This window comes from Gymnodraco acuticeps, unplaced genomic scaffold (genome assembly GCF_902827175.1).
Source record: "Gymnodraco acuticeps unplaced genomic scaffold, fGymAcu1.1, whole genome shotgun sequence".
NCBI lineage: Eukaryota > Metazoa > Chordata > Actinopteri > Perciformes > Bathydraconidae > Gymnodraco > Gymnodraco acuticeps.
Window position 1 is genome coordinate 1,649,883 of NW_022991760.1, and position 14,380 is coordinate 1,664,262.

At 44.9% G+C, this 14,380-nt stretch overlaps 2 protein-coding genes across 5 annotated transcripts in view; one reads left to right on the top strand and one right to left on the bottom strand.

The window, feature by feature from the left end:
- The window catches only part of LOC117534977 (trichohyalin-like), a 47,693-nt gene extending 40,548 nt beyond the window's left edge, over positions 1-7,145 (top strand). For 2 of the 3 annotated variants that reach the window (XM_034199271.1, XM_034199272.1), the window contains exons 9-11: positions 249-354; positions 950-1,013; positions 1,097-7,145. In XM_034199271.1, coding sequence (XP_034055162.1) covers positions 249-354; positions 950-1,013; positions 1,097-5,785 — 4,859 coding nt within the window. In that variant the 3' untranslated portion in view covers positions 5,786-7,145. The remainder of the gene's footprint in view (positions 1-248; positions 355-949; positions 1,014-1,096) is intronic. The other variant, XM_034199273.1, reaches the window with a different exon arrangement.
- Positions 7,146-10,447: 3,302 nt separating this feature from the next.
- The window catches only part of zfr (zinc finger RNA binding protein), a 43,727-nt gene continuing 39,794 nt past the window's right edge, over positions 10,448-14,380 (bottom strand). Inside the window, exons 16-20 of one of the 2 annotated variants that reach the window (XM_034199260.1) lie at positions 13,860-13,957; positions 12,923-13,018; positions 11,779-11,890; positions 11,574-11,671; positions 10,448-11,456 (exon numbers count right to left, since the gene is read on the bottom strand). In XM_034199260.1, the coding sequence (XP_034055151.1) occupies positions 11,274-11,456; positions 11,574-11,671; positions 11,779-11,890; positions 12,923-13,018; positions 13,860-13,957 (587 nt within the window). In that variant the 3' untranslated portion in view covers positions 10,448-11,273. Of the gene's footprint in view, positions 11,457-11,573; positions 11,672-11,778; positions 11,891-12,922; positions 13,019-13,859; positions 13,958-14,380 lie in introns of those variants that run through there. The other variant, XR_004567350.1, reaches the window with a different exon arrangement.

Sequence of the window (14,380 nt, forward strand, 5' to 3'; positions counted from 1 at the left end):
TGCATGCATGCGCGAGTCATGGTGAGATATCTGGATTAAGAGGTTGCTTTTTCTTTGCACAGCATGAAAGAAAGGCGAAATTAATGGGCTGTGATTTTAGTATTTTTAAGCAGAGGTCAATAATTTGTACGGCCCTCGGAGGATGTTGAAAACATTGAAATGGCCCTTGAGAGGAAAAAGGTTCCCCACCCCTGCTTTAATGCATGCATTTTTCAACACATTAAGGAAGATTGTACCAATTGTTTCAGTTTCTGAGGCGGAGGTGCCCCCTACATCCCGGGGAAGAAGCAGTGGCTCAAAACGAAGGAAGATGGCTGAAACGATTGCAGAGGACAAGTCCGAAAAAATAATCAGGTGTGTGTGAAATAAACCAGGATACTCCTGGAAAAGGCATGAATGCAAATAAGGGAATTGGGAAATTCAATTTAAATGCTTGTAATATGACGTCTCCATTTAAAATGGCTGTAAATCGAATGAATCTCATCAGAACGTACAACTCAGAGGAAGGCAAGAAAAAAAGGTCAACAAGAAATCCTTTATTCCATCAGCTGTGACCCTCCTTTTTAAAACACCCACTAAGTCACTTTAAGATGACATTTATTTTGTGTAATGTGTGTGAACTGTGTTTTGTGCTGTGTATGGTGAGCAGAGGTCGCATTAACCGAATATTTTCCGTCTGACGGATTTCTTTTAACAATGACGGAAAAATCTGTGCGCGCTCCCGCGTGGTGCAGTGGGCATGCAAAACACGGCGGTCAGAGTTGTGTAAAGGCCGAAAGTCTAGCGCAACCTCTGATGGTGAGTGTTATGAATAAAGTTCATTATCTGTCATGACAGCTTTGTGGCAAGTTATCTTGTCAGAGCCACATTTGGAGTGGTTATAACACTAGGCTTGTTTTTTGTACCATGTTATGCTTGAAATGAACAAGTGCTATCTAACATCTTTTAGAATTGAGGATATCGAAGCAGAAACCCCCAGAGAGGAGCACGTTGCTGAATCTCTCCAGACTGAGGTGTGTATATGCAAACTCTCATCTGCCTACATGACCAGTACAGAAACTCGTTCATGGTTTAATTTACTATGTTTATTTTTTAGGATGTGATCAGTGTTGTCCCTGAAGAACAAGGACAGGATGTAGTTGATACAGAAGCAACTATATTGGGCCGACCAGACGGAGGCGATGCTCCCCAGGATCTGAATACCTGCTCTCATGACTCTCAGATAGCTGTTGAGAATGTGGCATCGGGAATCGAGGAAGATACTGCAGTGCTGCCGCTCTGTGGAGACATTTCATTGGTACCCAAGGAAGCAGAAACTCTGCACAGCGTGGAACAGGCAGCAATAGTTGAACAGCAAGTGGTCAGTTTATCAACACATGCAGCGGCAGAGAACGGTGAAGCTGAAGAAACAAGAGGAGCCGTTGTAAAGGCCAAAAAAGCTGCGCAGAGTAAAACCCCCAGACGCAAATCTACCCGTCACAGCAAGCAGGAGGAGCAGGAGGAGGAGGAGCAGGAGGAGGAGGAGCAGGAGGAGGAGGAGCAGCAGGAGGAGGAGGAGGAGGAGGGACCTGCAGCCCAGGATGGACGGATCTCTCTGAGAGGAAGAACTGTAGTGAGCACACCCAGAACCACACGGAAATACACACGACGCATCCAGAGAGTAAGGGAGGAGGTCGATGGAGTTTCTACACCTGCAGCTGTCACTGAGGGAGAAGCACAAGAGGAGAAGACCTCCGTAAAAGAGGATGTGGTTGCAGTGGAAGAACTGGCCGAAGACAAGCTGGAAGAAAATGAAGAGGAGACAGAGAAACAGCAGGAGGAGCAGGAGGAGGAGGGACCTGCAGCCCAGGATGGACGGATCTCTCTGAGAGGAAGAACTGTAGTGAGCACACCCAGAACCACACGGAAATACACACGACGCATCCAGAGAGTAAGGGAGGAGGTCGATGGAGTTTCTACACCTGCAGCTGTCACTGAGGGAGAAGCACAGGAGGAGAAGACCTCCGTAAAAGAGGATGTGGTTGCAGTGGAAGAACTGGCCGAAGACAAGCTGGAAGAAAATGAAGAGGAGACAGAGAAACAGCAGGAAGAACTGGAGCTTACGGCAGAGACCGCAGCAACACAGGATCACGAGGAGGAAAAGGTTACGGATGAACGTGAGAAAAAACAAACGGGTGATGAGGCGACACAAAATAAACCAGATGTCTCCGAGGAGGAGGCAGAGGAGCCTCCTGTTGTACAGAAGAGAGATCTGAGAGGCAGATATAAAGTCGTTACCAAACAAAGCAAATATCTTAAAAAGCAAGAGGAGGAGCACCTCGATGAAGGGGAACAGAAAGCAGAGGAACAAGCAGCAGGTGCACCTATGGAGGAACACCAGCAGGTAGAAGAGGAAGCAGACAAAACAGAAGGAGAGATATCAACCGAGGAAAAGACTGTAGAGGAAACTGTTCCAAAGGCAGAGGAAGTTGCTCCTTCTACTGAGGTGAAGGTGGAGGAGGGCAAGGAGGTGCAGGTGGAGGAAGAGACTACAGAACCTGAGCAAGAGGCAGTCTGTGACACTGCTGTGGCAGAGGACGTGACACAAGAGCCTGACACAGCTGCTGCTGCTGCTGCTGCTGCTTCAGAGACAGTCACACCTGAGGAGGTTCCTAGAGAGACTGGAGAGCCTCAGGAGAAGGACATCAGCTCTGAAATCCCCAAGCTCCAGAAAGCCATTGTGATCTTGGTGGACATAAAAACAACGAGCCATCATCTTAGTGCGAAGGAGGCCGATGAAGCAGTGGATGGAGAGACTGCTGCTCCAGAAGAGCAACACGAAGAGGAGGGTGGAGGGAAGCAGGAACACATTTCAGAGGGATCTGCAGAGACTGACGAGAAGCAAGAGCTGGAAGACAATTCTGAGAAAGCAGAAGAAAAACAATCTGCCATTGTGGCAGAGAAAGAAATGGTTATTGAAACAAGAGAAGAAAAGTCAGCAGAGGAAAGTGAAGGCCAGCAGCAGCAGGACGACACCATGGGTGAGGGTAGTGGTGAACAGAAGGTGGAGGAAGCAGACCCTGCTGAGGAGGAGCAGCGTGAGGCAAAGGAAGCAGTCACAGCTCCAGTGGAGTCTGCAGATACAGACATCTGTGCAGAGAGAGAGGAAGACGTCCCAGACCACGCTGAAGAGAGTCTTCCACCAGCGGAGGAAGGAGATGAGCCAAGGAGCCTGGAAGAGGAAGAAACACCAGTTGTAGTGACCAGAGCTCTGAGAAACAGAACCAAAACAAGCGCAGCTACACCAAGACGCACAACAAGAAGCAGGAAGGAAGTGGATGCAGAAAACAGTGAAGAAGAGGAAGAACCGGCAGTGACCACACTGAGACGTGGGAGGAAAGCCATCTCTGACACGCCCAAGGGCAAGTCTAGAAGAAGCCGTAAACGCGTCCAAGAAGAAGAGGAAAGTGTGGAGGAAGCAGAGGCAGCAAAGGAAGAGGCTGAGGAAGAGATTAAACACGAAGCTCCCTCTGAAAGAGAGGAACGTTTGGAGCCAAAGGAAGGTGTCGAGAAGGCAGCTGCAGAAAAGAGTACTGATGGAGATAATGAAGAAGAAGCAGGGCTGGGATCAACAGAGGAGCCACCCACAGAAGAGGACAAGGAGGAAGCCCCAGAAGCTGATGCTGAGGATCCTTTGGTACAAGAAGGAGAGCCTGACCTTGCTGCTGACTCAGCTGTACTCGCAGCTACTGAACAAGAGGCAACACCTTCAGTGGAGGAGCAACCTAGTGAGGAAACTGCCCCCCAGCTTCCTGATCTCCAAGAGACACTGCTGAATGACACCCAGGAACAAACACCAGCAACGGCTCAGGAGAATGCTCCTGAGCCGGAGGTGGTGAAGGTGGAAGAGGAGAAAGGAGAAGCAGTGACAGCACAAGCTACAGAAGAGGGTGAACGTTCTAATGAAGTGGAGCAGGAAGCTACAGTCATCGAAAGCAGAACAAGGAGAAGTGGTAGGAAGCAAGCGGCCGAAGCCACGCCAAGAACCCAAGCAGCGAGAAGCAGACAGAAAAAGGGGGATGGAGAAAAGGAGGCAGCTTCTGAAATCCAGGAGAAGGAACCGGCTGTTGAAGTCAGGGTTCTGAGGAGAGGAAGGAAGAAGAGTATCCCTTTTGCACAGACAAGCACACAAAGCCCCAAGAAACCTGAAGAAGAAAAGGAAGAAGAGGGGGGAGATGTTGTAGAGGAAGAGGGGAAAGGGGCAGAGAAAGAGAAGGAGGTGGGAGAGGTAAAGGGAGAGGAAGAAGAAGAAAAGCAGGAAGAGGTTTCTGCAGCAGGAGATGAAGAGTCAGAGAACACAGAACAGGCGGTTGATGAGGAGCAGGGGGAGGGAGGGGAGGAAAGGGATGAACCTGTCCCAGAGGAAGAGCAGGCAGGCGAGGACACAGAGACTGCAGAAGAAGCTGTCCCAACGCCGGAGACAGTGGAGGAGGAACAGCCAACCTCCACATCTGAAGGAGCAGAGAGTGCCCAGGAGACCGTGGAGACAGCAGAGGATGACAAGGCCAAAGGTGCGTCTGAGGAGGAGGAAGCAGCAGGAGACACACCTACTGCAGAAAAACAAGATGACGAGGAAGAGGAAGCTGGAGGAGAAAGCGCAGAAGAAGAAGAACCACCAGTAGCAACAAGAGCTCTGGCAGGTGGAAGGAAGTCTGCTGCAGCGAGACGTTCCTCCAAGAGAGCCCGCACACAGCGGCAGACAGAGGAAGAAGCTCCTGAAGAGGCAGAAGCAGAGGAAACGGAAGCTGTGCCGCAGGAAGCTGCAGACAGAGAGGTCAGCACAGACGGGACGATCGAGGAAGAAGATGGAGAGGAAGCTGCAGCTCAGGAAGAACTTACAGAGGTGGAGAAGGGAAAAGAAGAACCTGTGGCAGAGCAAGAGACGGTTGGAGAGGAGGAGTGTGCTTCTGTTGAAGAAACAGCTGCAGACAGACTTAATGCTGGACAACAAGATGCAGAGGAAGAGGTAGCTGGAGGAGAAAGCGCACAAGAAGAAGAACCAGTTATAGAAACAAGAGTTCTGAGGAAGGGAAGGAAGTCTGCTGCTGCAGCACATAGCCGTACATCCAGAAGAGCCCAACACCAGAAAGAGGAAGAAGCTCCTGCACCTGAAGACACGGAAGCAGAGGAAGAAGAGGCACCGCAGGAAGAGGAGGGAGCAGCAGTGCCTGGAGAAGACAGTGAGGAGGCTGAGGAAGAGGAGACAAACACAGCTGAGGAAGAGGAGAGCACAGTCATTGAAGGATCTGCTGCAGAGGCTCTAAGTGAAGATGAATCTGGGGAGGAAGAGGACGAAGCAGAAAGAGCTCTCGGGAGCAAAGTGGAAACACCTCCTTCATCCTCTCCAAAATCCAAAAGACAGAAAGACCAAGAAGTAGAGGACTCACCGCGGAGATCCGTACGGAAGAGGCCAAGAGTGGACTACAGTGAGAACGATGAGGAGGGGGAGACCGACCCAGAGGGGAAGGGTCAGAAGGAACCAGAGGAGGGGAGGGAGAAGATCCATCTGGTACTGGATTCAGAAGAAGAGGAAAGTGAAGAGGAAGAGGAGGAGCCTGTAGAGACTGGGAAGAGAGTCCTTAGAGGGAGGTCTGTCCCTTCAGTGGTGATCACCCCCCGGCCTCAAACCACACGCCGCAGTGCTAGAGTTGAGAGGGCAGAGGGGCGTCTGACTCGCTCCGCTCAGAAGAGAGGGAGCAGCGAGGCTACACCGAGTCGCAAGCCCAAGAGAATCAGCAGAATTTAGGAGGATTCACACACACACACACACACACACACACACACACACACACACACACCTGAATACTTTATTTGGTTCCACAAATTATATTACATAAGACAGGGAATCAAATATATTGGGGCTAAGCAGCACAGAACACTCAGGGGAACACATAGCATCTCCTTCTCCACACGGCTAAGCATCAGCCGCAAGTTTTTTTTTTTTCACATTTGAATACACACACGCAGCTACATAACAGGGTAAATGCAGACACATAAAAACACTTTCTCATGCTGTATTGAAGCGTCTGTAGTGTGCAGGCTGACACACTACTGTACGTTTCCATCTTGATTCAAAGCAATGGTGTTATAGAGTAGTGCAGGAATGAGTGCTAAACGTGGAAATGAGTTAGCATTTTAGCAGCTCCGGGTTCCCTCGACTCGAAGACAATGTTTTTGTGTTCAGTTCTTAGTTAGAGGCCTGAAATAAATTCTGTGGTTATTACAAGCTTACAAGATATTCATGATTTGTTCTACGACATAACATACGTCATTAAACACCCCACTGGTGAAAGTCATCGTGTTTTACGTGGCTTAGAAACAAAAGATTTAAAAAGTGACTAAATGAGACTAGGACACACTGTCAGGCTAAAGATTAGCCGCCTTTAGCTTAGCGGTAGTTTGGTTAGAGCATTAACCTGTTGAACCCCATCGACCCGCCCCCCGCAGGAAACAGCGTCTGAGGGCTTCTTAATATTTAATAAACTATGAATGTTTTATATCCATGTAACGGGAAGAAATTCAGCTAACTGATCTTTATTTATTTTTTTTGCACAAAAAAAATCACAAAGCTAACGCTGAGCCTCTGAATTAGCCACGAGCGAAAAAATGCTAACGCCGTTCGCACAGAAACTCACTCATAACACCCTTATTACTTATCGTAACTGCACATCCAACATATCGATTAGCATCGTGAGAATACACAGAATCGATAGGTATGTATATCATCACTCCGTGATACGAACTCGCGACAACATTAACAAAAACAGACATCAAAACACGTGGCGCTAGGTAGCCAAAACGAGAATATGTCTTACCTGTGTCGTAGTCTGGTCAAAAGTTGTCTTCAATGGCATTAAAACGATAACAACGCTGCTGAAGTTAATCCAAAGGTTAATCCAATGTGTCTGTGTCACTTTGAAATGATTTCTGATAATCCATCAGCAATAAACCTAGTTTTCAGATTTCAGAGCGAGAGATAGGTTTCGATTTGGGGAAACTGCATGCGCATAGCCCCCACTTTTTTTTGGTAACGTTGGTGTGTATGTGGAAATTCCCCATCGATTCTATTGGCTATAACGGTTAAAAAGAGATGTCAATCATCAAAATCGACCAATGGGTTCCAGAGAAACGGCAAAAACGCCCATTTCCACCCAAATCACCCCAGAGGTGGAGTTTTTTTTGCTAAACCTCTATAAAAAGGTCAAATGTCACTTGTTTTGCAACAATCTTGATACAGGGTACTTATTATATGTTGTACTTTGGATTCCTAAAGCGTTTAGTCTACCTTACCATCATCCAAGGGTAGTTTTCACTACAAGTAAAACATAATTTTTGGACGGACACTATAATTTACAGTTTTTTACTATGTTCAATCTGAGTTGTCTTTAAAATAAAAAACATCTATATTGATTCTGACTTTTCTACATCCAACAAACAGGTTTATCATTGCTTTGAGAAAAAATATTATTAATTTAACCCTTTTTAGAAGTCTAGTTATGGTCATTTGTTCTGGAAATGTCATTTTCGAGCCTGAGACCTGAAAAACAGGGATGGGGTTTAACAGGTTAAGCCATTTTTCTTCATTTGTGCTTGAACTATTATAAAAGTGATGTAAATATGTCGAGATTATCCTGCTGAACAAAACGTATAAGTATCATAAACGTGTCTTTGCCACAGATCTTATTTTCTGCTATATTCCAAAAACAAATTGAAAAATCCCATGGGAGTTCTTGCGATGCTAACTTTCTCGTCATCACTGCTCCACCCAATTATATTACATGTCCCTTGTTAGACACTTTTATCCAAAGCAACTTACATACATTCAATACTGTGGGGAATCCCCACAGGAGCAAACTGGGGTGAAGTGTCTTGCTCAGGGACACAACGACATGCTACTTGACTGCAGTGGGGATTGAACCAGCGCCCCCTGAGCAACCCACAGCCTCCCTATTAATGACCATCACTTACTGTTACAGTATGGATTAGCATTTAGCATGGTCCTATAAACAGATATAGACATGTCAGGTGCCCCTGAATGTGAACGCTGCATATGGAAGTCTGGTGTTTCTGCAGTTAGCATGGGAACCTAGACCATATTTTGAAATAGAAAAGAAACAGGGGTGTGATCATGGAGAGACTTCATCTGCACACACTTACAAATGATCAAACTCCAATAAACACACATTGGAGTTCTTAAAACAGAACATTCTTACAAGCTGGGGAAATAATATTTTTATATTGTAAAAATGTGAATCTTTGCATTGTGCAACACATCTCTCAATTATTTGTTTTAGTAATTTTGTACTCTCTTTGACCATGCTTCAAGAAAAGGAATTGGTCTTTTTAAAACAGATTTGTACTCTACAAAGGAACCAGCCATGTTGTACAGGTTGTTTGTAATTTGATTAAAAAAATATTACCAAAACATGATCTTGTTTTGCAGCTATCAGCAGAACTCAGGTCTTAATATGAGCTTCTTTTTGTATACATCTCACCTGTAGAGATCCATGTTATTCACCATCAGGACATATCTGTCCTCACTCATGTTGTTTTGAATTATGTGATATTATTTAGTCAGCATTATTCATTGTGTCCATTTAAAATATGCTTTTGTTGTTTGTATCAAGATAATGTGTTTTTTTTAGCCGATTTAGTTGTGCTTATTAGCAGATATTAGGTCATTAACTCCTTATTTACCTGTGTGGACTAAACTGATCTGTGAACTTATTTTTCCATTAGCTGAATAAAGATTGCAAACGGTAGTTATTTTACTGCTGTGTACTTACTTATTGGTTATGAAAAGAGTTCCACCTGATGTCATTGTTCAAACACACACACCATGTATACATCACTTCAGGGGACATTACATTGACTTACATGCATTTCCTGGAGACTTATCCTAACCTTAACCATAACCAACACATGCCTAACCCTTACCAAGTCTTCACCCTAAAATTAATGATTCCCCTTATGGGGACCTCCATTTTGTCCCCATAAGGGAGGCGAGTCCCCACACGTGACTGTGTAAAGTAAACAGATTTAGGTCCCCACAAGTATAGTAATGCTAGGCCACACACACACGAGGGATTTCTGTGTAATGGATGCTTTTTGTACTTGGGCTCTTACAGAATAAATCATATTCTAGTTGTACAGTTATGTATTACTGTTAGTATTTTTGTTTATTCTTATAAACCTTTGTGTGTAATTAGAACTTAAAATGAAGGCTAAATATAAACAGTTCGAATCATAAACCATTAAGCGACGAGATCATTATGATAAGCTGTCGTCAGATAACATACTTGTAGGTCTTTTTCGACGACATGAATAGACATCAGAAAAAGTAACTGAGGAAATTGAAAAGATGGGAGTTGATATAAACAGAAAACGCCACTGCAGGGTGCTGAAGAGGAGCAGGGACATGTTTTCTTCTTGAACTTAGACATGTTTCATTTGTGTCCACTTGATTGTCTCCTCCATGATTTTCTGTTTTTTTTTTTTATCATGTTCTGTTGCCTATTAGCGTTTTCCTTTTTTAACAAATCGTACGGTGTCCTTGGGTGTCATGAAAGGCGCCTACAAATAAAATGTATTATTATTATAAGGTAAAGACATAGAAATTATTTTCCAAACTCACTGACAAACTGCGCCCCAGCTCAACCCTTCAGAGATGAAAGATGCCCTGAGGACTGCCCCCCCTCAGGTATACTGTGGACAGTTTGTTCAGGCACATGTTCCCACGATGCAACAGTTTCCTGATCAACAGGCGGGGGTGTCGTGCCAGCAGCTTTGGAAGACTGCAAGCCAGTGAAGGATTTTAAATACTATAAAATCAGTTCAGTTAACTCTTTCTTTTTCAGATCTACATCTGCACTTTGTTGAGACACACACACACCTCAAATTAAGATGGGAACCTTAACGTGCATCTTATTTTATCTCTTTTTATACCGACACACACTTTATTTAACCAGACCTGCTGGTCTCTATTGCAGCAAGTGGTTTGTTGTTTGTGATTTTGTAATAATTTAGTAAGAGTTTCATTTTATTGTTAATTCTGGTCTCACTTCAGTTTCTCTTGACTCTGGCCGGGACCCTTCACCCTGTCTGAAACCAGAGCTTCGTCTGCTCTGATTGGTTAGCTGGACAGCTCTGTTGTGATTGGTCAACCCACCAGAGATGTCCTGCCCTTCAGCCAATCACGTACAATGTAATGGAGCGCTGAGGGGCTTCAGGCGGGGGGACTGTGTGTGTGGGAGAGAAACTCCCTCTGGCCTTTGCAGTCCATGTACATGCACAGAAAGCTATTGAACACACAAGAGGAAAAGAAAAACCTTTCAAAAAGCTTGAACTACTCTGGGGTCTCTGAAATACTGTTCACAGGTTACCATGAGATAAAACCAAGGCACAGCCCTTCAATCTGGAAATGTATTTATTCTGCTGCTGGGTTTGTAAAGCAGAAGCGAAGCACAGCAAGCATTCACAGCAGGACCTACATTTACATTAGCAAGCCCCCCCCTCCCCGCTTCCCAGACAGGAGTTATATTCTCATGTTCCAGCATTGAACTGAATTTAGACCTAACCAAGTTAAAAGGCAAGCAAGCCAATAAAGCTCCTTTTTATCAAGGAAAACATTAAAAAGCCAAAACAGTGCGCGGTGTGAACATGGTCATGATTTCCACAAACAGAAACCTTTATATCTATTTAAAGATTATACAAATACTTCCAAGGAAAGAAAAACAACATAAAACCACATTTGGGGCGAACAAAGATCGCTATTGTCTTCTGGAGCGGAGCGCAGTGCCCCGCCTTTTTCTTCAGTGTAGCTTAGCATGGAGACAGAACACGAGCACAGCATCAAACATCACCTGCACAGAAACTCGTACTCTATAGAAAAACGTGTTGGCCAAAAGAATGCTTTACAACGTAACAACACAGTCCACCTCTGAATGCAGCTCTACAGATGAATGAAGCGTACATTTAGCATTGATAAACGCTGAGCTGATGCTTTGTTCCTACATCTCCACTTCAAATCAAAACGGACACAGATGAAATGTCAGCAGGTAAAAACTCAGGACTGGAAGGATCTAAACTAAAAACAGCACACAGGTTATGTGTGTGTGTGTGTGTGTGTGTGTGTGTGATACACTTCTGTAGCTTACAAAGGAAAACAGCAACACTGGGCCTCAGCCGGTACATACGACACGTTAGTACTTTTCTTAAATTAACAATAGAGAAGCTTAGAGACTATCATAATCTTTCTTGTCCTTTTTGCCCTCGCCCTCGAAGCTGTCCGTGCCCTCACTGTTGTCACGGCGACGCTTGCGGCTGTTGCGGACGTTGAAGCGGGGGTTAACCTGCGGCAGGGGGTCCATGCCCAAAACTTTATAGACCTGACGGAAAGCCAGGAGCCTCAGAGCAAACTGTGGGGAAGATAAAGCAGATTTCATATTTAAACTCATCTCCATTTCATGTGAAGCCTGACAGCCAATCAATCCCTCCTGCTTAAGACATATCAGCTGGATGGGGGGGGTCTGTACCTGGGCACTGGAGGTGATGTCCTCTCTCTGTTGCTCTCCCATAGTGGTGAGGGTGTCCACAGTCCTCTTCTCACACGGATCCGCCAGTCCTGGTCCACCTGTTGAAGTCATTACATTTAGTGGAGTTTCATGTATGACTTGGATGAAGATATGAGTCCAAGTCCATTTAGCAGTTCTGAATGCGTAAGATAATAAAGAATCTTACCAGGGAGTAAAATCCCAGAGGAAATACATTCAAAGACACGCCTCAGAGCGTCGCCCGGGCTGAGGGGGGCGGAGGCGCTGCTGATGGCCTTCTCTACCAGCAGCTCCATGGCCTGAACAGAGAACATGGCTTAGAGGACTGTATACACACAAGCACTATCACAACAGGTTCTATTTCACAGCCTCTTGCACTACATATCCATAACATGAAGCACGTGAAGCAGGCATCCTCCTCCGACAAACTGATGTGGAGAAAGGTGTTTGCCAGCAGTACGATGCTTATACCTCAACTCTGCAGCCATTGATCGTTAAGCTAGCCATTTATATGAAACTGAAATATGGGGACCAGCTGTGACGGAGGGGGTTCATGTGCTGATCCATCAATTGGAGGGTCAGTTGATCAATCCAAGGAGTCAACATGTCAAAGTGTCCTTGGGCAAGATACTTTGCAAACACCCAAAATTGCTCCGGTCTCTATTAAAAAAAATGGTCTGCAAAAATACAATTGTATGCAAAACTGTTGAGTTTAATGTGGCATCACTTTGTACTCTTGTGATGAAGTAGATACTTTGCCAGTAGCCTAAAACTTAAACAGTGTGAGCGAATGGTTTAGCCTAATGCCCTTTTCTTAGATAGTGTATTCCTCCTGGGTGTTGTCTCTTTTCCTCTCGTAAGGGCCTGGAGGCTTTACCAATCTCTGTGGGGGATACGACGGGCCCTTCGTGGCTCTGGGCTTCAGCCACAGCTGTGTCTTAGACATGATGAGAGAACACCATCTTTCCTTCAGGCAATAACAGGACAGGTTGACCCTTGCAGTGTCTTGTGGATTAGGAGTGGTAACGTATCAGCGACAAGGGGAGAGCACTTCAGAGATGCTTTGGGCTGAGACTATCACTACGGTGTCTCAGCAATGTCAACTCTCCGGCTGTGACTTTAATAAATCTTCGGTGTCTGTTAGTCATCAGTTCAAAGATCTCTGGTTAATTATTCTCCAGCCTTCAGATCTTAATCTCAGACTACTAAAATGAAACCCAAATATGTTTCTTTCAACTCATCTCTGGTTGGGGACAGCCCAAAGTCACAGTGCTTGGAGGCCTTTAAATACTTCATGAGTATGTTGCAGCAGGCTCTGAGGATCCACTTACCCATCCGGGGAAGGGCGACCAGGTGGGGACTCGCTGACAGAGGTCTCTCAGGAGCCGGATGACGATCACACAGGACTGAAGTCCGTTTGCTCTAGCCTTTTGATGCAATACAGTTAGGTTTACGCAGTGACAAGAGAGACAAGAGATGGAGCACACAGGAGAATCAGTTCTGTCTCAGAGGTCCAAACACTACTGTGCATAATGGAAGCTTGAGTATGGTTTGAAGTGAGTATGAGCCATAAGAGCTTGCAATCAGCTGCCATTCCCAGTAGTCTTGTACCTCACAGTTAGTAAGGGAGTTCAAAGTTTGCAAGATGCACAAGAAATGAGAACTTGTCATCTTCTAAACCCTGACCCCAGGTTTATCCAGGTATCTCACAAACAGGTACTTCAAAGTACAAGAGTTGACCTGAAGGAGAGGATAGGGACTGACAGAGCGGAGGAAATCTGCGTTACTTTGCCCGTGATTTTGCTCAGGCAGCAGAATCACAGGAAACTACTCAGATGTTCCTTTTTCTCTCAATTCCTATTCTACAAAAATATATATATAGAATAAAAAACAATACAAACGTTGAACATGAAAGCACTTCTTGATGGCACAACTCTGTGCAAGTTATTGTGCAGCCTTATGGAGTCACATGTCGCTATAATGCAGTATTTGGAAAATTGAAAAGGGCATACAAGGATGCCCGTTGTTTGTTTCATACGAGTTTCAAATGAACTTGGATTTATAATCAACACTTATGGATATTAACCAAATATTTGTTGTTATGATATGTGGCATCCTTGAATATTGTTTTACTTCAAATAGTAGTCTTTTTTGTTGTTGTCATTACTATAAAATGAAAACCAAATGAGTAAACACAAATAAATGAATAAACAAAGAAATAATGCATCTCATAAGGCTACAATAAGAAAGTAAAATGATGTTCCGAACCTGGAACCACTTAGCGTGGCGCAGAGCAGCCAGAGCGTCAAGGCATTTTTGCCTGTCCAAGACGTCCGCTGGGTCTTTCACCATACCCGAGGTTACATCTAAAAATGGATTTGAAGTGTCAAAATGGTGATGAGGAATGGGTGTTTGACCAGGTCAGCGAGGCTGGCAGAGAACAAACACATTGCCACACATACCAATGTCTGTTCACAAGCTACAGTCGGTTGCTTATTGTTTTTCATTTAAAACATGAAAATCTGACTACACAAAACAACACATATTGTTAAGTCATTCTTTTCTGCAAACTGGGAATTCATTTAGTGACCGTTTGGTTAGCATCTCGCTAAATTAGGTGGCTCAAATATGTTTTGAAGCCGTTTCCATTTGATCAGGTAATTGTATCTACAATGATTACCTGAGTTTAAAAGTCAATAAATCATTGAAACGTCTTGATTCTAGCACTGGGACAGGAGGGGCTCCACGGCTAGTGATGATTAGTGTGAACTGACAGAATCAAAAAGGCA